The sequence below is a fragment of the Vulpes lagopus genome, chromosome 1, assembly GCF_018345385.1.
Source record: "Vulpes lagopus strain Blue_001 chromosome 1, ASM1834538v1, whole genome shotgun sequence".
NCBI lineage: Eukaryota > Metazoa > Chordata > Mammalia > Carnivora > Canidae > Vulpes > Vulpes lagopus.
Window position 1 is genome coordinate 144,844,747 of NC_054824.1, and position 27,305 is coordinate 144,872,051.

General features: G+C 59.3%; 1 protein-coding gene across 4 annotated transcripts; it reads right to left on the bottom strand.

The window, feature by feature from the left end:
• On the bottom strand, positions 1–27,305 carry MEF2D (myocyte enhancer factor 2D). Of its 4 annotated transcripts, none has more exons than XM_041753478.1 (12): positions 27,002–27,305; positions 11,555–11,746; positions 10,776–10,979; positions 9,159–9,293; positions 8,185–8,395; positions 7,941–7,997; positions 6,332–6,522; positions 5,939–5,959; positions 4,691–4,820; positions 1,117–1,363; positions 429–735; positions 1–181 (listed from the first exon to the last, which is right to left on the bottom strand). In XM_041753478.1, the coding sequence occupies exons 2-12, from the start codon at positions 11,606–11,608 to the stop codon at positions 170–172; spliced, it is 1,569 nt and encodes a 522-aa protein (XP_041609412.1). In that variant the 5' UTR covers positions 11,609–11,746; positions 27,002–27,305; the 3' UTR covers positions 1–169. The 4 variants fall into 4 exon arrangements, with proteins under 4 accessions (XP_041609412.1, XP_041609404.1, XP_041609426.1 ...); XM_041753470.1 differs by lacking the exon at positions 9,159–9,293 and adding an exon at positions 9,341–9,478 and having other exon boundaries at positions 27,002–27,302; XM_041753492.1 differs by lacking the exon at positions 5,939–5,959.

The window sequence follows — 27,305 nt, forward strand, 5'->3', positions numbered from 1 at the left end:
TAATAATAATAATATAATAATAATAATTATACACAAATGTAACCGTCAACAGGACATGGAGCACAAAAGGAAGTGGGGGTCGAGCGGGAGGAGCCCAGGGTGGGGAGGGGTGGGCGGTGAGATTGTCAACTCTTCGTCAGGGAGGCTGAGAGGAGGGGAGTGGGAATCGTCACTTTAATGTCTGCGGAGAGAGGAGAGAGATGGAGAACGGGGTGTCAGGGCCCCGGCCGCCAGCTAGGCGCCCCCTGTTTCCCTCTCCCCACAGGGCCAGGACCCTGAGGGCAGGCCAGCTCTGAGGGTGCCTGAAGGGCAGACGGGCCTGCGGTGGGGCAGAGGCAGTCAGGAGGCCTCCCGGGTGGGGGCATGGGGTGGGGGCAGTCCCGGGGTGCAGCAGACACTGGCAGGCGGGAGGGGTGGCACTACAGTACCCAGGTGTCGAGCCGCATCCTCTTCACCGCGGGGCCCTCAGCCTCAGGCTCCGGGGCTGGACGCAGCAGGCCCAGCGTGGGCCCGAAGTCCCCCCGTCCGTCGTCCCGGTCCCCGGTCTCATAGGAGCTGCTGGCAGGGCTGCTGAGGCCATCTCCGGGCTCCGGGCGGGTGGCCGGGAACACGGCTGGCGGGGGCGGTGCAGGGCTCCGCTCCCGGCTGGGTGACACCGGCTCCGACTTGATGCTGATGTGGGGATGGGTGGTGACCGTGAGGGCGGCCCCCACGTGGGGCAGAGGGCTGCCCGGGCTGGGCACGAGGATGGAGCAGGGTAGGTGCAGGACACAGAGGGGCCGGGCGGGGGGGACGGGGGGGGGGGGAAGGGGCAGGCAGGGACAAGCACACAGAGAAGAGTCCAGGAGAGGGACCAAGTGCCGGAAGAGGGGAAAGAAGAAAAAGAGCCACGTTAGTTCTTTCTGTCCGGGGTGACTGGCATCCTGGTGCTCCTGGCTGGCTGGGGAGGAGCTCCGGGGGCAGGGATCTCCAGGCTGCGCTCAGTGTCCCATATCCTGTGGTCCCAGTGGGTGACAGAGCACTCCAGCCCCCAGCCCCACCGAGCGAGGAGCCTACTCTTACTGCCCTCACCTCTGCCTCTCCCCACCCCCATCCCCCCAGCGCCCCAGGACTCACATCAGGCTGCTGAGAGACACGGGGACCAAGTGGGGCTGTGGCTGGGGCGGCTGCTGCTGCTGCTGCTGCGGTGGCTGGGGAGGCTGGGGTGGCTGCTGCGGCGGCTGGGGCGGCTGGGGCGGCTGGGGCTGGGGCGGCTGTGGCTGCTGCGCAGGCTGTGGCCAGGCGGTGACACCGCCTAGCGACAGCCCCCCAGGGGAGCTGAAGGTTGGGAGGGAGGAGAGCTCAGCGCTGCTCAGCTGGTAATCTGCAGGGGTGGGGGGAGAGGAGGGAAGCACTCAGCAGGCCCCCCAGCAGGGACTGCAGCTAAGGAAGCGGCAGGTGCCGTTCTCAGCAGGATAGAGGGATGGTTTTTTAAAACACTGTTCACTCTTTTTTCCAGGTATAGGTAGCATTCTCAGAATGTCAACTCAAAAACAGAAGGGGAAAGAAGTCCAGAAGGTCTAACATACGTCTAATGGTCGTTTCTTCAACTGCCAAGTCTTCAGGAACCTTTCAGAGACAGAGGGGTAGTGAGGATGCCAGGGGACTGGCGCATTGAAGCACACTGTCACCACCCTTCCACCCACGGCCATGGCCAGATCTTGGGACTGTCAACATGTAAGAGGAGGAGTGGCAAGGGTTTGAGCCATTGTGCGCACATCAACCCAGAGGACACACCTCTGGCCCTGGGGCCCTGCGGGGTAGAGGGGTGGCGAGGGGAACCTGCTCTCAGCACACCCGGCCAGGCTTCTGACACATTCCTCGTCAGGGGGTACTCCTCACTTTCTACCATTTCTGTCTGAAAAACCTGATGTTTGCATGGCTGACACTGCGTGAAGTGTTCCCTGCTGGTGCCTGTCTGTGACAGTTTAGTAAAGATCCCCCCAAGAAGCCCAGGGTGGTGGCACTGTGGGGGCACACAGGCATACTCCACGTGGTGCCCCTGCCACACCACCGTGCTCTTACTCAAGGGGTCATGGGCCATGGCCCCATCTTTATGCAGGAAGACAGCACCACTGAGCAGCAGAACAAGAAGGTGAAGGGCAAGAGTGAGGCGGTCAGGCATCCTGATTGCCTCCCTGAGGCCCCATGATCTGGGGCAAGTGACCTGCTCTCTACCTATGGGCCCTGCAGCCGTCGTGAGTGCGCACAACACTGTCTGGCACACAGGAGGCATTCCGAAGAGTGGCCTGCTGCTGTTATTCACAAACGAGGCAACTGCAGCTCATGTGTGGGGAGCCTTGGCTCCCAGCTGAGGCAAGACCCCCGCTCCTTGCTGACCTGTGCTCCCACCTGGAGATGGTGACTGCTCGCTTCTGGTCTTATAACACTGTTAGCTAGCAGCTTTGAGATGCTCACACTTAAAAAGTAGAGCAAGGACATAAAGGAGCCCCAAGGCTCCACTACTTCCCACACTCATTTTATAGACAAGGAGGACACCCACCCTGGGAGACTGCACAACCTTGCCCATGACAGGGTGACGGGGGCTCCACTGCTCTCCCACAGGCCTCCTGGCAGCAACCAGGCCAGACCTCTGCAGCCAGTGTCAACAAGGGGCCAGGCCTGTCCCTTACCAGGGACATCATCAGAGCCAGATCGCCCTCAGCCAGAACTTGAGCAGGGGCCAAGGACGACGACCAGCGTGTTCACTGGGGTTTTGTTTACATATGGAGGGTATGTTTTCACCTGAAAACACCCACTGTCAAAACAGAGGTGGCTGCTGGGCTCCAGCAGCAAGAGGAACCAGAGCCCCTGGCTTCTGGAAGGATGTGAGGAAGCCCATACTTCCCAGCAGGGCCCTAAGGGCAGGCCCAGGGTCAGAATCTGCTTTCACACCAGATTGACAAATAGTCTAAAATCTGGTCTTGCCAGGCACCTCTTTGGGCTTCACGGATATGCGCTAGCCTCCCCTCCAGCTTCAAGAGCCTGCGAGGCCCGGAGAAAATGGCAGGAAACTACCACCACGTTTAGGGATTCCCAGAAACAATGGCTCCTGGGACACCAGGGTAGCTCAGTGGTTGAGCGTCTGCCTTTGGTTCAGGTCGTGATCCTGGGGTCCTGGGGTTGAGTCCCACATTGAGCTCCCCACAGGGAGCCTGCTTCTCCCTCTGCCTCTGTCTCTCTCTGTGTCTCTTGTGAATAAATAAAATCTTAAAAAAAAAAAAAACAAAAAACAAAATAATGGCTCCTGAAAAGTAGTCTGTGCTGCCCTCAGGGAGCCTCAGAGATCTTCTGCACACCCACAACTCTTCCAGATGAGGAGTATGGCCCCCAGGGGCACTGCCACCTGAGGATGGCAGCAGGCGTGAGGACAGGAATGTGCAGGGATTAACTACACAGTTGGCTGAGAGAACCTGGACTCAGACATACGTGGCTGGGTGGCTCCAGCTCACACCTGCCCCAAGGGGCTGCCCAATGTCTTGGCCTGGCTTCTAGATTTTTGACCCATGGGAAAGAGACAGGATTTGGGGGGGATTTGCACAGGTGCCTGGAACAGGGGCTTGGGCAAGTGGGAGAAGTTTAGGGGCTTTTTGGTCTAGTCTGAGCTCCTCACAAAACAGCCATAGCATGAGCCATCACAGGTGAGGGAATCTGCAGGTGGCTGAGGTCTTGGCAGGAGGAAACAAATGCTCCAACATGATGTGCCATGGCATTTCCTCATGGGGAAGTCTTTCCTGACCCAACAATGTGGAGTGCAAGCCAGGATGGCCGAGAGCCTCACAGACTGCTCCTGGGAGAGGACAGTGGGTGATATAGGCCAGTCAACCCCGGGGACCCAGGATGGCCTGGGCACTGGGTGTCCTGTCCGAATTCTTTATCCCTAGACCTCTCCCCTGTCTCCAAGCGGCTCTCCACCTTCACCGCTCTGCCCGAGGTTCATCAGTGCCCCCCTCCCTGCCCCATCACCCCATCAGGGAGCGCCCAGGGGGAGAGGCCCTCCCCTTCCTCCCTTTGCAGAGAGCTCCCTCTTGGCTTTCCTGGGAGACCGAGTAACACTTCTTGCTGGGCTTCCTCTCTCTGGCCTCCACCTGTCTTCTCTCCCTTATTTCCTTTTCTTCCAGGAAGCCCTGCGGACCAACCATGCCCCCTTCCCAGTCCCCCACCCTGAGCATCCTGAATCATCCACTCAGCCCACCTCTGGCCTGGCTTCTCCTCAGATGGGAGGCTCCCTAAGGGCAGGGACTCCTTTCTCCATTAGGTCCTATATTAAAAATGAGGATACCCAGTTATTAATTTGAATTTCAGACCAAATAATGAATAATTCTTTAACATTTTAGCAGAATGATTTTGACGCATAGGTATCCTAAAAGATTATTCGTTGTTTTATTTGAAATTCAAATTTCAGTGGGCATCCTGTTTCCATCTGCCTGAATCTGGCAACCTTAATGAGGTGGGGGCTCCCCTAAATCGAATGCCTTCCTCAGACTGGAGCACCCCCCCCAGGCAACAGAAAACATCTCCTATTCCCCTCTGGTTCCGCCCTCGCCCCAAGGCCAAGGTGCACGCAACTACACAGACGGTCAGTTGATGGATAGATGGACGGTCAGTTGACGGACAGGCAGGGGCTGGCTCCCCTGGCTCGAGCACTCACCTGTGTTGTAGGCAGTGGGCATGGAAGAGAAGGGGAGGCCCTGGCTGAGTAAACTTGGTGTTGCCACGGAAACCACTGGCGTGGTGAGTGAGTGGGTAGACTGGGAGGCCCCAAGGCGCTGGGCATTGTTCTGCAAGAAGAAAGGGTCTGTCACCAGGTGGCAGAAGGGTGGGCTGCTTTACCCTGGCCCTCTGTCCCAAGACCAACCTGGGGCCCCTGCCCCCCAAGGCCTGGGTGGACGCCTGAGCACGGAGGCCCCTGCAGACACACATGTATGCTGGTGCATTCACAGAGAGGCTGAGACCACAGAGGGAAGCATGCACACGTGCAGAGGCGCATCGGCCCTGGGGCCTTGCAGAGCAGGCCCAGCTGTCTTCCCCACCCATCACACGGCCATACATGCCCTGCCAGAGCACTGTGGCATCTGTGTGGGGAACGCGGGGCCTGGCGTGGCGTGTGCCTGCGTGTGCGCACACACGTGTGTAGGGCTGTCGGCTCCATCTGCCGCTGAGTCACTTGTTTATTCCAGCTCCATGCCGGGGCCGAAACTGCCGCTGTGTTGGCCGCCAAAGCCCGCCTGCCTTTTCCAGCCTCTCTGGCCTCTGTGAGGGAGTTGGGGAGGGAGGAGCTCCCACCCTGCTCCTGGCTGAGGGTGAGTCTGAGGTGCATGCATGGCTGCATGTGCCTGAGTGCATGTGAGGTGGTATGCATGCAGGACTGACATGGGGAGGCGGGGAGGAGATGGGGAGCCCCCACCACAGCCAACTCGGGCCTTGCCCTGGGCCTCAGCCGCCTGGGGGAGATGGCTGTCACGGTCCAGCGGGCAACCTTCCTAAGGAGGTCCCTGTCCCGGGACGGAGTCAGAGGCCACGTGGGGCCCAGCCCTCCTAAGGCAGGCAACCCGGGGTGCATCCCTGGGGCTAGCCCACTCCCCTTGTGTGCGCGCACATGCACATACCAGAGAAGGGGTGTCTGCATGAACACAGCATCGCGTAGTACAGACACCCACGCACACACAGGTATGAACACATGTGTCTGACCCCGATCCCTGCCCCATTCACTGCTGTACCCTGCTAGGCACTGAGCAGGACTCCTGGCAAATAACCACACACACACACACACACACACACACACCACAGCACACCCACAAGGGAGAGGGCAGGAACGCAGGGACACTCATGCAGGGGTGCAGAGCCACAGCAGACCCAGAGTATGAAGCCACTGCACACATCTTAGGGCCTCACTTACCAGATCTAAATGGTCCTCAGTCTGGGAGCAGAAATAAAACCAAGGGGCAGTTCAGTCTGCGAGCTCTGCCCTCCCCTCACACCCCTGTCCCCACAGCCACCCCATCTACCTCTCTGCATTGGAGCAGAATGGCTGTCCAGCCAAGGAGGACTCCAGAAAATGCCACGTCCCAAAGCCCACCAGTTGGGAAACCTTCACAATCCAAGCCTCAAATCCCTGCCATTGTCCTCTTCAGCAAGAACCTTCTCTCCCGTCCCTTCCTACTGCCCCTGTGAGCAGCCCTTCCAGTCTCCCTCAGACAGTCCCACTGCTGGCTAACCTGCATGTCTCCTGCTGGATGCTGGCTTTCTTCCATCCCCCAGCCCCTGCCACCTGGTGCACACAGCCACTCACCAAGTGATGCATCAACCCCTTTCCTCCCTGGGAGGTGATGACCCTCAGGTCAGGCTTGCGGCTGGGGGCTCCAAGCTGGGCGCTGTGGGTAGGTGGGGGTGGAGACTTGGCAGGGATGCCCTTGTTTAGACTGTTGCCATTGGCCACGGGGAGGAGACTGGGGGATGCCCGGGCACTGACGTAGCCATTCCCTGAGAGGAAGAGATGCGGGTAAAAGGAGAGACATGGACCCAGCCCCTGGCCCGTGTGAGAGAACTCCACGCACAGGCTCACAGGGGATGCTGAGCTCTGCAGTCCTCCCCTAAACCTGCCCTGTCCTGGGAGAAGGGGAGAAGCCCCCTTACTATGGAATTATGGGTTCATCACCCTGCAGTAGGAGCGCCACGGCTGCAGGAAGGACAGGAAGCCACAGTGGCTTAGCCCCACCTGCTTCCCTCCTTTTGGCCTCACATGCCAGAAGTCCAGCACCTTCTGATCCCATGACCTGGCCCAACTGGCTCACAGAGACCCAGGCCTCTGCAAGGACCCCAGCCCCCGAGGCACACCGGCCAGGAGACGGGGTGCTGTGATTGGGGATGAGCATGTGACAGGATGCTCACGGCTCTGGGGAAGATGAGCCACACGCTGGTGGTGGTGTTGTCACTGGTAATGGGGCACTGATCACACGGCCACCACCACAATTAGACAGGTGACAACAAGCGTAATCACCACCTGTGCGTCTGCTCCACACTCCACAATCTACACATGGCTCTCACGTGCATATTATCTCATTTAATCCTTAATGCTAACTGCGCAAGGCAGACAGGCCATTGATTAGCCCTGCTCACAAAACAGCAAACTCAAGGCCTGGTTTGTGGAGGCGCAATGACTTGTCCAGGGCAACACAGGTGGCCAGAGGCCAGGCCAGGGCTCCCACCCACACTCCACATACTGGGCCTGAGGACCTGAAGTAATGCCACGTCCTGAAGCCTGAAGGCCCTTCTCCAGCCCTTTCCTTGGAGAGGAAAGGGCAGTCACCATCCCCTCTACTTCCCAACCCCAGTACACAATCACTACCAAGGAGCTATTACATGTTGCCAGGAGCTCGGCTGGGGGTTCTAAGCCCAGAGAAGTAGGGACGACCACAGACACAAGTGTCACCTTGTTCCATCCCCTGAGAGCACACTGTTACCCTGGAAGTGCGGGCCGCCTTCATCCCAATTCCCGGATCACTCCAGGAATGGCAGGAATGTCAGAGTGACGTCAATGGTGACATTCGAAGTCATAGTCACCCGCCGGACAACAGCACAGGGCAGGAGGCTGTTGGCGGCCAGGGGTCTGCGTGGGAGCGAGTTGGCAAACCACACACTCGCCCCCTCAAATCCCACCCAGGTGCCCCCACTCATCAGAGAAGACTTGCATCTTCTCCCCCAACTAGAAACATTGGTCCATTCTTCCAGTTTGCCCAGAATTCCCTGAGCCTGCATCTGATGATCACCCACACCCATCAGTGCTTCAGACGACCTCAGGCTCGACATCCAATTCGGACCCTGGAACCTTCCTCCGGTCAAATTGGGGTCCCTTGGGTCCCTGGGCCTGCCTGAGCAGGCAGGTGGGCAGCCGCACTCACCGACAGGGCTGGGGCAGGCTCCATTAGCACTGTTGAGGTCTCCCCCCAGCATGGCCCCTGGGAACAAACAAAACCACGGTGAGCTGCCAGGACAGCCCTTCCAGCCGGGCTCAGGGACCGCACAGCAGAAGGAGCCCGGTCCCTTCCCTCAGGAGCCACATGAGCCACAGGATGCTGTGTTGGGTGACACTCACTGCCAGCAGTGGAACCCCAAGGCCCCCAGCACCCCTCATCCCCACCTCACCTGCGCTGGCTGGCCGCTGTGGCAGGCCTGGGGACACGCTGTTCCTCTGCAGCGCTGGCTGCTGGGGGGACAGGAGCCGTGGGTCCGTGAGGGATGACGTCACCAAGGAAGGGGTGACCAGAGAGCCGCTGGGATTGCTGAACTGCAGTGAGCTCTGGTTGGACACAGGCACCGTGACAGGCATGGCAAAGTTGGGGGCTGGCACGGCTGACTAGACAGGAAATGGAGAGGAGGGGTCAGGCCAGGGGGCCCCTTACCCTGGATCCACTTTGCCTGAGAGGGCAGGCAAGTTTTCTTCTTGTTTCTGGACTATGTGTCCGAGGGCTAGCAGCTCAAGGTCTCTGCCCTGGACCTTCTGGGGTTGGGGCGGAGTACACTGGAGGGAGCACTCTGGGACCGAGGTGTGGCCCAGAGAACAAGAATGGGCTCTGCTTACTGCAGACAGGACCAGGGACACCCAGAGGCCCCAGCGGAGGCAGGTTAGTCCTCAGCCAGGCAGGACACACAGGGAGCAGGTTAGAGGGCCTGAGTACAGACCCAAATGCACCCACACAGCTGGGAAGGGCCTGCATTGAGGGTCAGCACCCGTGGCACCTGCACTCTCTCAACCGTGCACCTCACTGCCTTCCCTAAAACACTCCTGAGCATCTCAGGCCAGGGGTGTCACAGTATGCCAATGGGCACTCTGCCCAGAGGTGACCTGTACAATGAACATGGCCCCTACTCTCGTCACCTAAAGTTCTCACGTCAACTACACACACCCTGCGGGAGACCGGGACACTCTCCAGGCTGATGCTCTGTCCCAAGGGAGCCTCCGCAAAGGTCACGGGTGTTCTGTGACCAAGGCCAGCGGAGTCTCGGTGGTCACCGACAGCCCTGGCATGGCTTGGAGCAGCATGTCCATCAGGGGCAGTCGGGGGCCGGCGCAAAGCCACACCATGCACCACAGGGGACTGCTCCATGCGACTACTCACGGCCAGTCTATAACTCTGCATCATTTTATCAAACTCCTCGTCTATCTTTTTATACTTCTCCTCCGTCTGGGGGGTCAGGGCAAACACCTCGTCCACCTCAGGGCTCTCACACTCCCTGTGCTTCTTGTGCAGCGCCTGGGGGGGCCGGGAGGGGCCGAAGGAGACAGGTGAGTGGGGCTCACCCCATAGCGCCGGAAGAGCCCGTCCAGCTCCTCGCTGGCGCGCCGATACTTGTCTTCCAGCAGGGGGCTCTGCTCCAGTGAGTCCTCCCCGTCAGGCTCGGGGCTGTCACAGCCGTTGAAGCCCTTCTTCCTCAGCGTCTGCAACCACGCCAAGGCGTCAGCCAGCCTTCAGCCCATCTGTCCACAGGTGAGGCCCCCACCCCACCAGCCAGCCTCCCCGGAGCTCACCCCTGCCTGACCCTGGGGCCTTCCCACTTTGCCCCCACCTCCCTTCCTCTGGGTCCCCAGCATTTCCTGACCACCCCTCCCCACTCTGGGGCACCCTGTGAAGGTGTGCTGGGCGGGGCCTCGGGCCCCAGGGCCCACTACACATAGCAGGCAATGCGGAATACACAGAACGTGAGAGGCAGAGCCCTGCTCCTCAGGTGACAGGTGGGGAGGGACCCTGGGGGGCCAGCCTCTGCCTGACCAGCCTCTGGAAGCTCAAGGGGGAAGGCAGTCAGGGCCTGCTGTTGCCCATTTGGTCCCTGGGTTTGGCTCACAGGGAGAGGGGGAGAGAAGGAGAGAGGGAGGCAGAGGGAGAGGAAGCCAGGTTCATCGAGCTCCTGCTATGCGACACCCCTATGATGTCCTTGCCCAGGGGCCAGGGCTTCTCCCATGTGTTCACGCCGAGGCAGAGTGACCCCAAAACTGCCCTCTTCATGCTCAAAACATCTTCATAGAGACTTGTTTCGTCTTTAAAGTGACTAACGAATGTACGGTTTATATCCTAGTCTAGAGTAAAGCTGTTCCTCTATCATAAAACCAAGGTAACTTTCTCCAAATCTTGGGAGTTCCAGTCCCTGTCCAGGAAGGCAAGCCTGTGGCTTCCCAGGCACCTGCCTCATTGGCAGAAGCTCTGTTCCCTGAAAGCACAAACACCCTCATGTGAGAAGCAAGAACTGTCTCATTCCAGTTCCACCACACCCTCCAGAGCTCTTGCTGGGCCCGTGTCGCAGAGGTGAGTACCAAGGCCCAGGGAGGCTGACCCACTGGCCCCAGGCCATGTAGTCAATAAAGGCCATCGCTGGCTTCCAAAGCCCACGTCCTTCAAAAGCTTGCAATGCTGGCTCTTTCTGAAACAGGAAATTGAATCCCAGGGACCCACAAATGGACAAAGATTGAGCAGGAGAGATGGAAACAGAGGGAGACAGAGACAGAAGAGTCAGATGCAGAAGCAGACCAAGGATGGACAAGGAGAGAAAAAGACAGCGAGAGCGAGCCACAGAGGAGATAGAGCAGAGGGACGTCTGGCCAGCCTGACCAGCACGAGCAGATGCAGAGGGCTTGAGTGGCAGTGGGCCAGGTGGGCAACCCCCACCCACCTCCTGGGCCCTGGCTCATGGGAGTAGAGGTGGGTGTGGACGGGGCAAGGGGCGCAGGGACATGGGCCCACCTCAATGATGTCGGCGTTGGTGCGGCTCTCATGTGGCTCGTTGTACTCTGTGTACTTGAGCAGGACCTTGTCCATGTCGGTGCTGGCGTACTGAAACAGCTTGTTGGAGTGGTTGAAGATGATGAGCGCAATCTCACAATCACAGAGCACGCTCAGCTCATACGCCTTCTTCATCAGCCCAAACTTGCGCTTGGTGAATGTCACCTGCAAGTGGGGGAAAGGGCGGCAAGGTCTGGCTCAGTCACAGCCTACCTGGGGGTGAGGGGTGGTGCGCTGGCCCGGGGGTGGGGGGGGACTGGCCAGCTCCTCTCTGCCCATGTATGGCCAAGACGTGGCCTGGAGCCGCCTCACTGAAGAGAGAGGGTCTGGATGGACAGAACATACTGCTGAGCTGGGGGCCGTGAAGAGAGCAGGGAAGGAGAATGGAAGGGCTTCCTACATCCTCCCCTAGGATAGGAAGAGGTGGAGAATTCTTGGGGAAGGGGGCGTGCCCAGGCCTGGCCTGAGGCTCCTGTATGGTTCCTGGGTGGGAAGGGGCGGGGGGACGCACAGGTCCACCTGCCTACAGCAGCACATGAGCCTTAGAGTTCTGGGACACAGGGTTCCAAGAACTGCAGGGATGTGGGGGCTCCTCTCCTCCCAACTCAGTCCTTCCCCTTCCGCAATAGCCTCCAGAGGTCCCCTCCTCCTGGCAGCCCTCTTGGACTGGCAGGAAGGAGTGGAGGCAGAGGCCAGCTTCCTGCTCTCACCCATTCTATGTGCCTCCAAGACCACCTCACCTGTCGGTTCCGCTCATCAGTGATTCGCTGAATCTGAATCTTTTTCCTCCCCATCTTCTCCGGGGATCCTCAGTGCTAGGGAGGGGAGGGGATCGCTGGGTGGCAGGTCTCGGCACACCTTACACTGTGCTCATGAACGGCCTGGGACCAGGGCTCAGTTCATGGTCTGCAGGATACCTTCTGTACAGCGTCCTGGGAGAGGAGGGTCATGAGAGGACTGTGAGCCCAGCAACCACCAGCACACAGGCTCACAGCACCCCCCGGAAAGGCTGGCGATGTCCAGCCCCATCCTCAACACCGGGACTCCCCGAGGTAGTCGCATGCCTTGGCCAGGTACAAGCTCACACCCAGGGCCTCGGGTCCAGGCTCTTTCTGCAACAACTGTGCTGCTCTCGGGTTCTAGATTGGAGCTGGCTTCCAAGGCTCTGGGTCCTGGAGAATGCCTCATGCCCTTTCATCCCCAGAACCTGCCTTGAATAGAGACATCTGGGTTTGCCAGCTGCTACTCTGGCCTGGGATGGTCCCCGGCCCCAGCTCTGTCGGGGACAGCACCTGCTGAAGTAGTGCACAGCTCAAGAACACACTAGAGCAGCTCAGAGCCCTGGAGCCTGGGGTCCAAGAGTGGGGGTGGGGCTGCAGAGCCCCTGTCTCCCTTCCCACAGGGCTGCTCCACATTCTTCTGTTTTACACAATGGGCCTTGACCTAAAAGTTTCATTTGGAGAGACAGTAATGCTGCTTAAAATAAACAAACCACCCCTCCAGAGCAGAGTCTGCAAACTTTTTTGGAAAAGGGGTAGAAATGACTATTTCAGGCCCTGTAGGTCACACGGCTCCGTACAACCACCTGGCTGCCTCTGCGGCAGGAAAGCAAACGAGGGTGGTGGAGTACCAATAAACCCAGATCTGTAACAACAGGCCCAGGGCCCCTAGGTCCATAGTTCGCTGCCTGCTGCTCCGGAGTAACATGCTGTGTCTAGGATCAGAGTTGAGTCTAGGTTCCCAACCTTGTTCATCTTGAAGCTTGGAGACAGTATAGGGCTGCTGGAGTGCACCGAGGAGGCTGCTGACAGCCAGGTGGAGGCAGGTGCCAGGCAGAGGGGCCCCCATATCAAGAACCCAGAGACCAATAGTGGCCCCCACATGAAGAACCCCAATTCTGCAGCCAAGTGGGGAAGCAGTGCCTCTGCACTCTACAACTCCAAGAGAAGAGGGCACGTGGGGACAGAGGCCCAGCCTGACCCAGGAAAGGTGCCCACTCTCAGGTGTGGGCAGCACCCAAACAGGCCGGGTGAGCCCTCAGGAACTGGAAGGACCCCAGGTGGGATGGAATCATACAATGACCCCAGGGCCCCATCAGCTCTGGGAACCCAAGAGAATCAGATGTGAAGACTTCTGGAGAAGATGGAGAGGGCCAGAGAGCAGGAGGCCCACACTTTCTAAGGCGGCTCTGGTTGGGTCTTAGGAAGAAAACCCACCCCTCCAGAGATTCTCTTCCACAGAGCTCCAGGCAGAGACCCTGCCGCAGAGTCCAGGGAGGTGGGTTTTCACTACCCCCAACTTGGGTCAAGGTGACAGGCACACCTGTGCTTAGGGACCCCTCCCCAGCCCCCACGTCCAGGGGCTGCTGAGTTTTCCTGGAGCCTTTCCAGCCTCACTCAATCACAGCCCCCCAAGTACCACATAGACGCTGAAGTTTGGCCTTGGCATCCCAGCCACAGAGGGCAGGGAGAGGGGAGCCAGAGATGAGGAGGGGAGTCCATGGACTTCGGAGGAGCCAGGAATACCCCTTCCCACCCTATCCCATCACCAGGCCTGTCCCTCAGGCTCTCCCTAGCTCAGCTGGAAAGAGTTTCTGCTCTGTCCCAAGGCATTCAGGAAATGCCACTCCCTCATGCCTAGAGGGATCCTCCACCCCCTCTCCTGAGAGCCTCTTCCTTGTCCTTGACATCTCCCTGGGCCCTGGGCCTCCTACTGGCCCCTCTCACAACACCCGACATAGCCCAGGTGGCCCTGAAGTCACCCCATCCCTTGCCTGTGGTCCCATCTCGGCCAAGCCCCACTTCAAAGGCCCCAGCCCAAGGACGTCAGCTTCCCGGCCTCTCAGTGCAACTCTAAAGCTGTGTTTTTCAGAGCCAGGTGGTCTGGGCTTGGCAGGGAGGGTGGAGAGGGCACGCAGAGGACGGGACTGAGAGGACAGCTATTTCAGTGAGATTCTCTGGCCTGGCCTTGAAAGCCCTGGTAGGGACCACTTAAAGCTGTCATGGCCGTGCTCCTGTGTTCAGAGCATTCACCTTCCTTCCATCACCCATTTTCCTGTCTTCCACTCACCGCCTTTTGTGCAGAAGCAAATCCTTGCTGAGATGTGGCCTCTATCAGCTTCAGGCCAATTCTCTCCCTTCCTCCAAGTGGGGATAAGAACCCTTTCTGTGCTCCCATGATCCTCCGCAAAGTCATCCTGCAGTCTGCCCTCATTCCTTTGGTTCTCAGGGTACCCTGTCCTTTCCCTTCTCACACTTACCACCACAGCACATTAGTTACAACTCCGCCCTTCTACCTGATGCCTGGCTCCCAAGGAGCCGGAGCTTCACGAGGGCAGGCTCCACATCTGCCCTTTCTGCCATTCCACCCTCTGCAAGGAGGACCTCGGGAACTGTCTGCTCCAGGAAGGGACTGGTTTCCTGATGCGACCCTGTGAGAAGTCCGTCTTGTGGTCTAACTCCGGTCAGTCCTGCTGCAGGACCTGCATCCTCTCACTCTGCCCTTGAACTTGGACTCCAGACACCTTCTACCCTCCAAGCATGCCTGCCCCTTCAGGACAGGCCTCAATCCTTCCCATCCTCAGGCTGGCTGGTGCAGAGGGTGAGACTCTGAAGTCTTCTATGGAGCAGCCCTGAGCACATGGAGATGGAGAGGATGGGGTTGCTTAGGCAACTGTCGCCTGGCAACCAGCTCCCTGGCTGATCTCCTACACCACCCCCCCACCCCCGCTTCATGCTGGGGGAGCTGGGATGCCAGAGGGATCAGGGCTGAGGAGACAGGGAAGCCACAGAGACCCCCAAGCATCCTCTGACCAGAGGGGAGTCGGGGATGAAAAGACCAGGCCCCATATCCCCAGCCTCTGCCAGGGTAGCCCCAAGCACTTTCCTAATGCCACATTTCCAGGGCTGCCCACTGCTACTCCTACCTCCGTGCCAACACTGCCAGAGGACGAGATGCCCCTGCCTTGGGCAGTCCTTTCTCCTATCTAGCTAGAAGCCCTCCTACGGAGCAGGCTGAGTCTGTAATAATCTCTTTCTCCTTCTAACTATCTATCCACTCTACATTGCTACAGTCTCCAAGAGCCCTGGGGCGAGAACATGAACTCATTGCTGACTTTGGAAGAAGGGAGGCTGGGGCCTGGAGGGGTGGGGGTGGGGGGGGGTGGGCACAGAGAACCCTATACTGACCCTATACAAGCTATGAAGGCCCATCCTGTCCCACTTCCCTCCTACTCAATTAGGAAGAGCCTAGTGAACAACTGGACTGCCTTAATTAGCCCTCTGTCTAATTACCTGACCCTCTGCCAGGAGCCAGAGGCCTGGGCACCTGCTCTCCAGATGTGCACCTCTTCCCTGGCCTGCACCCCTGCTTCTTTTCTTCCTCTGGGAAGCCCTCCCAGACCTGGCTTTTAGTTGTCTCTCCCGGAGCCCAGGGCTTGAGGGGGCTTAGCAAGATGCCATGGAGACAGGGGATTGCAGGATGGCTTTTCAGCTCCGGTGGCTCCCGGGCCCACCTGACCTCAGGCCACAGCTAGGACTCCTTGGGCTGGCGGCATCTGTGTCACCAAAAGTAGCCCCTGGAAGGCTCCAGCTGCTTCTGCTTCTGCTTCTGCTTCTCTCACTTAAGGCAGCGCTGGCAGGTCAGAGTTGGGCAGGGTGGGCCTCCTGGGGTTGGGAATAGAGACCCAAAAAGCAGAGGGGGGGGAGGAGGCGGCTGGGCTGAGTCCAAGGGAGCCAGGCACAGACCCACCTTCTGTAGGTGGCAGGGCGGCGTAGGTGGCAGGCCAGTTTTGGTGGTGGCAGAGAAGCCCCCAGCAAATGAAGAACAGAGAGGACGTGGGGCAGGAGGCTCCTTCGACAGTATCTCTGACTGAGGAGGAGGGGCTGAGGGAACCAGAGGTGGTGGGAAATCCAGAGGGACCCAGAGGCCAGCCATTCGTCCAAGCCAGCCATTTGTCTAAACTGGGATCCATACCCAATAGGAACCCACGGGGGGGGGGGGGGGGGATCGACATGCAAATGAACTGCAAACAATATGCAAAACGTACCCTAAAAGGGGTCTTAGGCTGGAGGGGGCATGGGAGGAAACACAGGCCCCTGCCTCCCCCAGTTTAACACCTCTTGGTACCTGAGCAATATTCAAACCATTCTCGGGTTTCAGAATGATGCTATCTCAGTTCCTGTGTGAGGGTGGCCTGGGGCCAGTGGGGCGAGTGCTGGTGGGGGGTGGGAGGGGTGGTCAGGGCAGCCTCCAGGAGCTGCAGCTGCTGCGGCAGGGCTACCCTTCCTGGGGAGCCCAGAAGTGTCTTCCAATAGCTAGCCTCCAGCTCCTCTCTCCCACCTCCTCATGGCCCCACATCTGCTGCCCTAATCTCAGGGGCTCACGGAACCAGAAGGCATCTGCTTCCAGAGCTGCCACACCATGGCCAGTCAAAATGGAGCCAGGGCCCAGAGAGGCTGAGTGAGCAGCCTCCCATCACAGAGCGCTGGGCTTCTACCCTGTTCTCTGCACAGTGAGAAAGGCAGCTCTCATTAGGCAGGCCCTCCATCCCTTCCTCCTGGGCTGCTCTAGGCTGCAGCCTGTGGACTGCAGGGGAAGGCAGCAGGCGCTGGAGACAGCTGTCATCCCTTCCCCTTGGCTGGGCTGCAGGGCATGAAATAAGCAGCAGGCGCTGGGGGAGGGGGTGACAATCCAATCCACCTGTCACCCCCACACTCAGGCGGCCTCAAGCAGCCTGCTCACTAACGAGGGAGGAGGCGTGGGTGAGGCAGACACAGAGGAGGGTGGTAGAGGGGGACGGACACACAGATGCGCAAGAGAGGCAGAGAGGCCGAGAGGAAGGCCGTGTGCAAGAGGCGGAGACAGAGATGGAGGAGCAGAGGGCCAGAGCAGAGAGGGCAAGACCCTGAGCCCCATGGGAAACAGGACTCTGAGACCTGTGCCCAGATGCTGGGCTGGGCATGCACGAGCACAACTGGAAGGCACGCAAGGCCTGCCCTCTGAACACCTGCAGTCCAGCCAACAGACAGACCAGGGGAGGGCAAGTCCACCGAGGGAGTGAGCAGGGCCAGGAGGCCCTTGGGCCAAGAGGACTCGACCCAGACCCAGCGAGGACGGTCTCCTGAGTGCCATCTCCATTCCCACCCCAGCGCAGGGCTCACAGCCCTCCTGGCCACTCTCTCAGAGTGCGGCCTCTTGCCTGGAAGCAGAGACACACTGAGGTGCACTGTGGAAGATGAGGTGGGAAGGTAAACCCAGTGACAGCCCTGTACCACATGTGCAGACAGAGGGTGCCGGGGTTCACAGCCCCTAGGGTATACGCAGGGAGCCTGCCTCCGCAAACCCTGAAGTCATGAGAAGCAGGGCTAGTGCCCCCATCCCCTACCAGCCTGCCCAGCCCAGTTCTCCCCTGCCGCGCAGCCCCCACCCTCTTCCATTCCATCCCCCTCCCCCAGCCCAGGGCTCCATTCAACCCAGAGCTCCAGAGTCTGCTCTCAAAGGTCCAGGCAATCCCTGTCCCCATCCCCAACCCCCTACCCCCAAAGTTCGGTTTGGCAGGCTCCCTTCCCAAACCCCTGGTTCCCACCATCTTCCCCTCCCTCGGGAACTCCCCTCCCCCAGCCCAGCAGCCTCAGGGTTGGGCAGGGGCTATTTTTAGCCTGGGCACTGAGCTAATTTTAACTCACTGACAGGGACCTGGGGGCGGGCTGGCGGGCTAGGGGGAGGGGGAGAACCAGTCCAGGAAAGCTGGACCTGGGCAGGGGTGGTCTCAGGTCCTGAGTGCCTGAGGAAGGCAAGCGGAGACAGGCACTGCAGCCCCAGGCTGAAGGGACAGAGAAGGACCTGCCAGAGGAGCACCCGGTGCGGCCAGCTCACCAAGCACCCTCCTCACAGCTTCCACTGGACACCTCTCCCTCGTCCCACCTCAGGCGGGACAGGGTGGGGTTCCCGCCAGGGCAAACCTCCTGGGATGGGGTCACCCTGTTCTTGGCCCAGGAGCTGCCTCTCCAGTGAGGGTCTGTCTCTGGAGCCTCCTCCACCACTCCCCTGCCCCTGCTTGTCCTTCCTGTAGTCTGGCTCCCATCCTTGCTGCAGCAGCCATTAGAGTGTCCAGCGCCCTCCAGAGGCAGCGGCCAGCCCCCCCTCAGGCTCTGGCCTTCCCCTGGTAGCTCTTAGGAGCCACCCTCCTCCCCAGATCCGCACAAGTTCCTGGAGCCACGGACCCTGATCTCAGGAAAAGTCTGGGAGTAATATACTGAATCCTAGCCGGAAAGGGCTGGGTGTGGTTGGACGATGAACAGCCCAGGAAAGCATGGGGTCTTCAGGCAGGGTTTCTAGATGCCACACAAATCACTGCGTGACCTGCAATAAGTCATTGTCCCCTCCAAGTTTTACCCCACTGGTCAGTACAATGGGTGGGTGGGTGGAGGGAGGGGACAAGGTGCCCTTCCAGCCAGGACATTTGGTTCCTGTGCTCTTTCAAGAGCCTGAAAGGAAGGGAGGTGAGGAGTGGGTTACTCCACGGGGAGGTAATAGAAGAGACGGCCTGGTTGGGTCCAGGGTCCTCCAGCTTAGGGGGAAGGAGAGTGTGGAGGTCAGAGCAGTAGAGGGATGGGGCTGATAAAGGGGAAGGTACTTTCTGAACTGTAACCCTCATGACAGATGGCAGAGGGGTCACAGAGGCGCATGGCCAGCCAGGGAGGGTGCCAGGTGGGGCACATTAGGGCCCTGCCTGCAGAGATTCAGCCCCCCCAACCTCCAAACACACCTGGATTGCTGATCAGACCCAGGGCTTGGGGTCCTGCTTCTGCTTACTAAGTAATGACTGGCCCCAGGGTCACAATCATGGTCATTAGTGGGGCCAGTTCCAGAACCCAAGCCTGAGCCTTGCTTCATGCTCTATCCAACAGACTGATCCATAATGACTCACTACCACTCATTTGCATAAGGATTTGCATGGTGTCTCTGACCTTATCCCATCAGGCTCAACCTCCCATTCCAGAAACTGGGCCGTCCCCGCCCAACACACCTAGGCACCTAGGATGGAGCTCCTGGCACCTCCTCCAGAAGCCTTCTTGAACTGCCAACAACCCCGTTGGCACTAAGCTCGGTCCAGTGTGGCCCTCTGCTCTTATCCCCCCTCCAAGCTGGGTCGGGTGTGACCACAGGATGGGGACATGCACTGCAGCAGTGGGACACAACAGGATTCACGGCTGCCTGGGGGCTCCCTGGGACAAACACCCCACCCCACTCTGGTGCCCACGCTGGGAGGATGGGCTGCCTGTCCTTTACTTCCACTTCTACCCTCATTTCTAAAATCCACTTCAAAAAATAAAATAAAATAAAATAAATAAAATAAATAAAATAAAATCCACTTCCCACCCACCCTCCAACTGAGAGGAGACAGCCTAGTTCAGTAGACAAGACAGAAGCTAAGCTGTAGAGGGGCTTCCAGGGCTGCATGTTTGGCCTCAAAATCATCTCAGGGGCTCAAATCTGCTGTTAGAAGTCACCCAAACAGGTATGGGCAGCTGGTAATGTCCAGGGGAACACGGAGGCCCCTGCATGACGCTCCACCCAACGGGCACCGGGAGACAACCGGTCCTTGGCCCGCCTTGAGGAGGCCGGGCAAACTGACCTCTGCTTGCCCAGTTCTAGCAGTGGCGCTTCCAACCCCAGCCTACCCAAGTGCTCTGCTATCCTGGGAAGTCCCTCCTGCTACCTAACCTCCATCCCTCCCACTGCGGCCAGTCCTTCCAGGGCAGCCTAAACCCATTTCGGTCATCTAGATGCAAGTGGTGGCCAGGGGCCCCTGGCCATCTGAAGCGGTTGGGACGGTTAAGTGTGTCACCTTCCACCTCCCCACCCAACTTCCCTCTGGGGTCTCAGGAGACAGAAGTGAAAGTGGCAGCTGGGGCCGTGGGGGCGGGTCAGCCTGAGAGCCGTTGGGTGAGCATAATGCCACTAGTGCTGTGTCTGGGCTGCCTGCCATTGCAAGCCCGTGGGCTGATGGTTAGATCAGAGGAGGAACTTCCCATGGAAATGAGGGCGTGGGGTAACTATGGAGTGTGGACCCCTGACTGAAGGAAGAGCAGGCGGAAAAGGAAAATGTGGAGACAGTGTCAGAAGGGTACTGTCTTTCAGGGCAGCGGGCGGCTCCTTCCTTCCCGGCCACAGAGCAGGGGCAGGGCAGCTCTGGCTGAGGAAGGTGACGGGGTCTGGGCCCTGACTGCTAGAATAGGAGGGCAAGGAGAGAGGAGACAAGGAAGCACCCATCCTGACCAACGGGAGGTGGGGGCTCAGGATGTGAGGGTCCACCTACAATCCCAGACCAGGCCCAAAGGAGGCCAATCCAATCAGAGAAAGTAAATCCTCCTAGAGACACCATGACCTCAGGGAGCCCCCGAGGATTTAAAGGGGCCGCTGTGGCGGTGGCTGGGTCTCTTCCTGACTGAAAGGACAGTCCTCTAAGCCCCTGGCAGGAGAGGGCGGGCAGTGCGGCTGCGTGGGCCTGCTGAGGCAGCCAGCCAGGCAGCTCTTACAGGATTAGCTCGCTGCTTTCAGGAAAGGTGCCAGGTGAGGCTAAGATGCCCAGCCAGATGGAGGGGGCCCAGGTGGGTGTGGGGGGGGGTTCCTTCACACAGCTACACAAATACTTGCCCCAGAATTCAAGTCACACCCGTCCCTTTTGTGAACATACCCCACATAGACCCTGGGGCTTGCCAGCTAGGACCCCTGGCGATCAACCAGCTTTCTCTGCCTGTGACCTGGCGCCATTCCTCCTCTGAGTGGGGAAGTCCTGCCTGTTGTCTACTCTCAATCCTTCTGCTACACTCTATAACCAGGGAGCAGGTGAGAGGGCCAAGGGGTTCCTACTCTTTCCTGCCAGTCTGCCCCTCACCCCTCACCCCCTGGGCTGACAGGTGGGAGCAACCAGAGGGAACAGCTGAGCCAGGACACCTGTCTCCACCCAGTCAATCTGGGCCCCATGGGCCTGCGGTGTGTGTGTGTGGGGGGGTTTCACAGGGCAGTCCGCATGGAAGCAAGCAGCTGTGGGGGCTGGAGCAAAGGGGCTCAAAGGTCAAGGAGACATGTGACTGGGAAGGCCTAAAGCCCCCGTTTTGGGCTCAGCTTCCTGCCGGGCCACCCCCAACCACTGTCCCTCCCCAGACACAGAACACACGCATGCTCTAAAGGGAAAAATGCTAGGTCTGAGGTCACCTGCCCTATCCCCTTGCCTAGACATTACTTGATCCAACAGAGCCTGGAGCGGGAAGATTCCAGAAATGAGGCAGACCCCTCCCCTCTCCACCCACCCCCAGTGAATATTTTCTCCTGAGGTTTGGGGATGAGCTCTCTCTTATTCCTTATCCTCCCAACCCTCAACCCCAAGCATTTGCTGGCGGAGGTGGGGCAGGGAAATCATGAGGAATAAGGAAGTAAGCAGCCAGGGGATCTGCTCAGACTCATGGGGAGGTGGAGGTGGAGGCAAGGCTCTGAGACAGGGAGATAGCTGGCCAGGGAGGGAAGGCAGAGCTGGGCTCGCTGTCCCCAGCCCATCTCAGTGTCAGACTGAGCCCCAGGCCCGAGGCCCCCACAGGACCCTCTCAGGCGGCTCCCACACACCAAGTCCCCACTGGGACACTGCCTGCCCCCACCCATCTCCTGGGTGGCTGCCTGAGCCAGTAAGTCCTGGGTCAGGCTGGAGCTGGGGTCTAGAAGGAAGGAGGCAGGCACTTCCCAGCACCTGCTCTCGAGGACCGCCCATTGCCCCACTGATCCTCCTTCCTTTCCCAGGTGAGGTGGCTCTTTCAGAGACACGGAAGTCAAGTCATGCCCACGGTCACCAGCAATGAGTGGCAGAGGTGGGCTCACCACATGCTTGGGCTCCCTCCCCCTGGGAGTTCTAGCAACTTCTTCCAGGGCAGAGTCCCAAACTCCTGGACCTGGCAGGCTCCTGTAGCCACGTCTCTTGCCTTCAGACCAGCCTGAGCTCCTTTGGCCCATCTTCCCACCTCACCTCTCATAACCCAGCCCCAGTGGGTACTAGCAGGTGTCATTCGGTCTCTTTCCTGGGGCTCTCTCCCGTAGCAATCAGGGGACCGTACTTTCTTAGGATACCAAAGCACTATCTTCCTCAGCTTGCCACCAAGCCTCATCCTCTGCCCGTGGCCAGGGAATGTTACAGGTTCACCCTTCCAGTAATGCATCCTTTCCATCCTCCTCTTCCCCTCCTTCCTTTGGGTCTCCCTGGGCCTCCTGCAGGGTAAGACAAAGCCCCTAAGACCTCCCAACAGGGGAAGAGGGCCTGTGAAGTCTTCTCACTCCAGTTGGCTCACATGACATGGAGGCAAGGGGCTGGAGCAGGTGCCCCCTAAGCAAGTCACTTAAATCTCTAACTGGGTTCCCCAATTATAAAAAACAGCTATTCAAAGAAACATGAGTCTTCCTGTGTTACCATGCCCGGCACAGAGCCTGGTACACATGGACACAAGGAACGGAAGGAAGCTTCCTCCTCCAGTTCCCAGGGATCCGAAAAGGTTTAGTTTCAGGTCTCCAAAATAAGAGCGAATGGGGCACTGCCGACAGTGAAGGTCCCTTGACCAGAGGGCAAAAACATCTCCTTTTCTATACGCTTCCCTGGTCTGCCCAGCTCCCCGGGGAGTGGCCAGAGCACCCAGCCAGAGGCACCAAGCCAAGGTCAGTGACCAGGCCTAGAGCCCAGAGCCTCCTGGGAGGGTGAGTTTAAATGAGTAAATATGGTCCCGCCTGGGTGTGGCCAGCAGCAGGCCAAGCTCTGGACAAGCTCCTCCCCTTCCAGCCTACAGGAGCAGAAAGAGAGCTCACACAGCAGGCATAAAGAGCCTCTGCTCCTGCGAAGACTATTGGGGTCCTGTGCAGTCAGTGAGCACATCCTCAGGTCTCTGAGCCCCAGGACAGGGCCAGCCGAAGCATGGTTAGGCTCCCAAGAAGCCTCAGGAAAAGGAAAAATCAGATGCAAAGGGCCTTGGGGACCCTCCCCCCAGGCCAGGATCTACCCCAGGATGCCTGAGGGCTCAGCGGCAACCTTGCTACATCAGGGTAGCCTTGCTCAGCAGAGTGGATGGGTAGGAGACAGGGACCAGCGCACATCACCAGGACTCCCGGGTGCTCTGACCACCATCAGGCTAGTGTTGAATCCTGTCCACCTGGAAAGCTGACTTACCCCAGGGCATTTGGTTTGAGGCGGGGGCAGAGGTGTGGGCCAGGGCCACGGGTAGGGGCACTAGGGGTGTTGCAGGGGCAGTGACAGGAGTCAGCCAGGGCTCCTCAAGGAGCAAGCCATGCTCTAGGGCTGCCCATCTATGGTCTAACCTCAATCCCTCCTGCTCCTGTCAGCTTTTCCTCTTCCAGATTCTTGCAGGCCTCTGCCTCCTCACCCCTGCTCCCCCACCCATACCCACCATCCAATCCCTTCATCATCTTCCCATTCACTAGTCCTCCTCACCCCCCTCGGGGTGGCAGCTACTCTACACACCCATGTGTCTGTGCTTGCACACCTTCATGCATGGGTGCCACTAAATGCTGGGGATCTGCCAGGTGCACCTGAGTATGGGACCCCCACCCAGTGCCTCTCAGCGGAGAGCAAAGGGCCCGAAGGCTCCATGACAAACTTTCCTCAGTCTCAGGCAAGGAGACGAAGAGAAAATATCCCGGCCCCAGGCCAGTGTTCGAGACCTCTCAGAAAGCAGAGCTACTGAGAGCAGCTAGAGAAGAGAGCACTTCGAGATCCTGGTCTTTCCTAGGCCAAGTCAGAGCCACCTCTCTCCTCATCCAGCTCCACCGGCGAGTGCTGCCTGGAGTCTGCACCCCATTTGGCCTGTGCAGCACTGGATAGGCTGGGTAACATCGAGCACAGCACAGCAAGGTGTCCAGCTTCCCACATAGAACTATGGGTGCCTCACACACTCTCACCATGAGTAAGTCACCAAACTGGGACAGAAGGACAGACGGTTGGCCGGACTCCGGCCCCATGACTGGCTCATAAAAGCCACCAGCAATTATAGTGATGCTGAGGCTATGCGGGCTCCTGCACCACCTCCTCCTTCCCTGTAAAAAGCAAGATAATTGCCTTAAACCAGGTGGCCTCAGAGAGTCCCTGCCATGGTCCCACGGGGTGAAGAGAGCCCCCCATCACAGTGCCACATCACCCAGAGTCCAACCCCTGACAACTCACAGGCACCATGGAAGCCAAAGGAACCCCAGTTGGATGTGTGCCCCAAGGCCAGGCCTCTATTCCCCACCCCCACCAACTCCTCTTCTCCAGCAAGGCCACCACCTTCTGGACTGGAAGGTCAGAGAAGCTGGGGACCTGGCTCCAAATGCAACCAGGGAAAATGCTGGACCCATCCGTCTGTCCCAACTCCTCTTGCTCCCACCCAGGCAGAGAAGTGGGTGATGAAGTGTCCAACATGGGGCCCGCCCACCCTAGGCCAGGGTGAGCACTGAGATTCTGCACCCGGAGCCAGCCAGGGAGGACAGACTACTCAGGTGGCCAGGGGAGGTTAGCAAAAGATGAGCGGTAGGCCAGGCCTCTCTGGGGGCGCAAGAGCTAGGGATGCCCATGGCAGGGACCTTCCCAGGGAGGGTAAGAGGAGGAGGCTGGGAGGGGCTTGGTCCTAATCAATGAGGCTGTAACCTAAGGCCTCCCCTTCCAGGTGCCCGGAAGGAGCTGGGGGCCTCCTCCAGCCTCCTTCTACTGGTACTCCAGACCCCCACCCCAGGGGACTTTACACTCCACTTTCTCCCCCATCACACCTCCCAAGAAAGACCAGGGAAGATTTAAAAAAAAACCAACAAAAAAAAAACAAAAAACAAAACAAAACAAAACAAAAAACCACCACCACCCTGCTGGAGAAAGATTATATAACAGCAGCCAGAAAGACTATCATATCTCCCTGTCTGTCAGAAGAGCCCAGAGCCAAGAGGGGCAGAGCTGGGAAGCCCAGGCGCCCCCAGCCCAGGAACAGCAGGTATAGAGTGGGGTTGACAGTGGGCAGTAGGTCACAGCCACCCTTCCAAGTCCTCCATCACTCTGTTCCAGGAAGTGGGTACAGGAGACAGAAGCTCTAGCCCAACCTCTCATGCCCATCCCCCAACACAGGGGTGATGATGCTCTTGGACTGGGTCCTGCTGCTCTCCTGTGACCAGGGGTTCCCAGAACAAGGATTTTGTCTTCCCTCTTATGGCCTCTCCCGAAGGTGAAGCCATGCCTGAAAGAGTGGCACTTACACTAAAGCCCTGACACAGATCTGCTATGTGATTTCAGGTAAAAAGCTCCACCTCTCTGGTCCCTAAAGGAGTGTGAGTGAAAAATCTTCCTTCTCCCAGAGAAACCAGAGACCCCTCACTTATGACTGTACCTGCACACACATGCATATACACACAGATGTTGAGGGTGAGGAAGATACAACAAAGAGAATATAACCACTGAGACCCTAGGGTCCAAATGCCCGTGCTGGGCCAACTGAGAAAGAGGCCTACATAAGTTCTAGTGTCCCCCAACTACCCCACATAAACGGGTCCTCAGCCACCCTCACACTGATCCCACCCCACCCCCATCTCCTGCCCAACACACTGGGAAACCACAGGAAGGAAATTCATTCCCAGGCAGGCCGTGGGAGCTGGGACAGCCAGGCTCAGTGCTGGGGCGGGTGTGACCCAGCGGCCACAGGCGGGCTGGACATCTGTGAACACTGACATGTGCCTTTTCAATGCTCTCCTTGGCTACCAAGACTTCCCCATTGTGGGGTTGAAGAGGAGTGGGAGGTGGACAGCTCCTTAACTTCAAAACACCCAATCTCAGGCTGGCCTGGGCTCCCCTCCTATCTCGAGGCCAGAGCGGCCCAAGGTCACCGCCCCAGACGGCAAACTTCCCATAGTCCAGGCTGGCCCCTGAACTACCTAGGAGACCCACTAAAGGGATGAAGGAGGGGGAGGGAGGACCACCCCCCAAACCAAAGAAACTGGGCCAACAAGGAGACCTCAAAAGGGGGACTGGCCACAGGAAAGGGGGGAAGAGGATCCACCCATTGTACCCTCCCCCAACCCACCAACAATGAATGCACCCTGGAAGGGGAGGTACAGAGAACCTCCCACTCAGAAGGACAAACCTGGGATAATCTCAACAGTGGTTCCAAGTGACCCACACCCCGGAACCCTCCCCTCCACGCCTGGAGAGCTGTCGGATGGCTGTCAGCTGGAATCACTAAGGACAGGGCCCCTTCCCCCCTCCCCCTGAGACCCCAACCTGACCACAGAGAGCTGCTAGGGGGCCAATACTCAAGATGCATCTTAGTCTCCTTGACGGTGCCTCCCCAAAAGCCCCCCAAACACTCCCTCGACCCCCACTCCCAGGCCAGTTCAGCCTGCCATTGGTGGAAAGAGGGACTGGAGAACTCTTGCCCAGATGTTGAACAGCTGCAAACTTCTGGCCAGGGTTTCTCCAAACGGGGCTGCTGACAAACTAGCTCGGGGGTCTTGGGATGGGGTGGGAGATCCCCAGCAAGGGTCGAGCGCGCCCACCTCCGCGGTGACTGTACGTCCCAAGCGCACAGGCGCCGGGCCATCCCGGGCCGGACACACACACACTCACACACCCCAACCCACCACCCCGGTGTCATCTGAACAACGTCCCCCCTCCCTCCCCCGCTTCCCAAACAGCTGCGGCTCCCCCCCGCCCCCACCCTCCCGCCGCCCTCCCAGGCCCCCTTCTGCACCATTTCGGGCCAAGGAGGAGTGAACAGGCGGCGCGAGGAGGGAGAGGGAGGGAGGGCCGGCTGTTAAAATGTCAGTCGCTCCCGGCTGTCACCGGAGACCCCCTCTGAGGGTAGCGCCCCTCCGCGGCCCGCTCGCAAGCCGCCGTCCCCCCCGGACGCCCGGACACCGGCGCGACCCCGACCCCGACACACAGGGGAATAGGGCCCCCTGCACTTGTCCCCAGCCGGGCCCTCCGCACAAACACGCAGCCCCCACGCAGTCTCCCCACGAAGCCGCGTGGAAGCAGCCCGCTCCCCGAGTTCCTCCCCCCCGGAGCCACCCCGACCCACCCCTCCCGGGGACGGTACGGACCACCCTCCACCCCAGCCCTAGGACGGGTGGGGGAGGGGGCCTCTTAAAGCGGCAGGCGCGTTATTTTCCCCACTCACCGGCCCCGCTGGGGGAAGGGGGTGTCACTGCTGGGAGGGGTGGCCTTCGTCGCCGGTCCGGGGATCTTCAACACCGGGCACCCGCAGCTCCGGGCGGGGGGAATAACAAGCGAGGCCGGCGTCCGCGCGGGCCCTGGGCGGCGCCGGGGGGCCTGGGCCCCCGCCGTGGGCGCGGGGGCGGGCAGGCGCGGGGCGGGCAAGGGGGACCGGGGCCGAGCGCCCGAGCCGCCTCGGCGTTGTTGATATTTTGCTTCCTTCCTCCTTTCGGGCTCCAAAGGTAACTCCTCCAGCCCCCGGGAGTCGA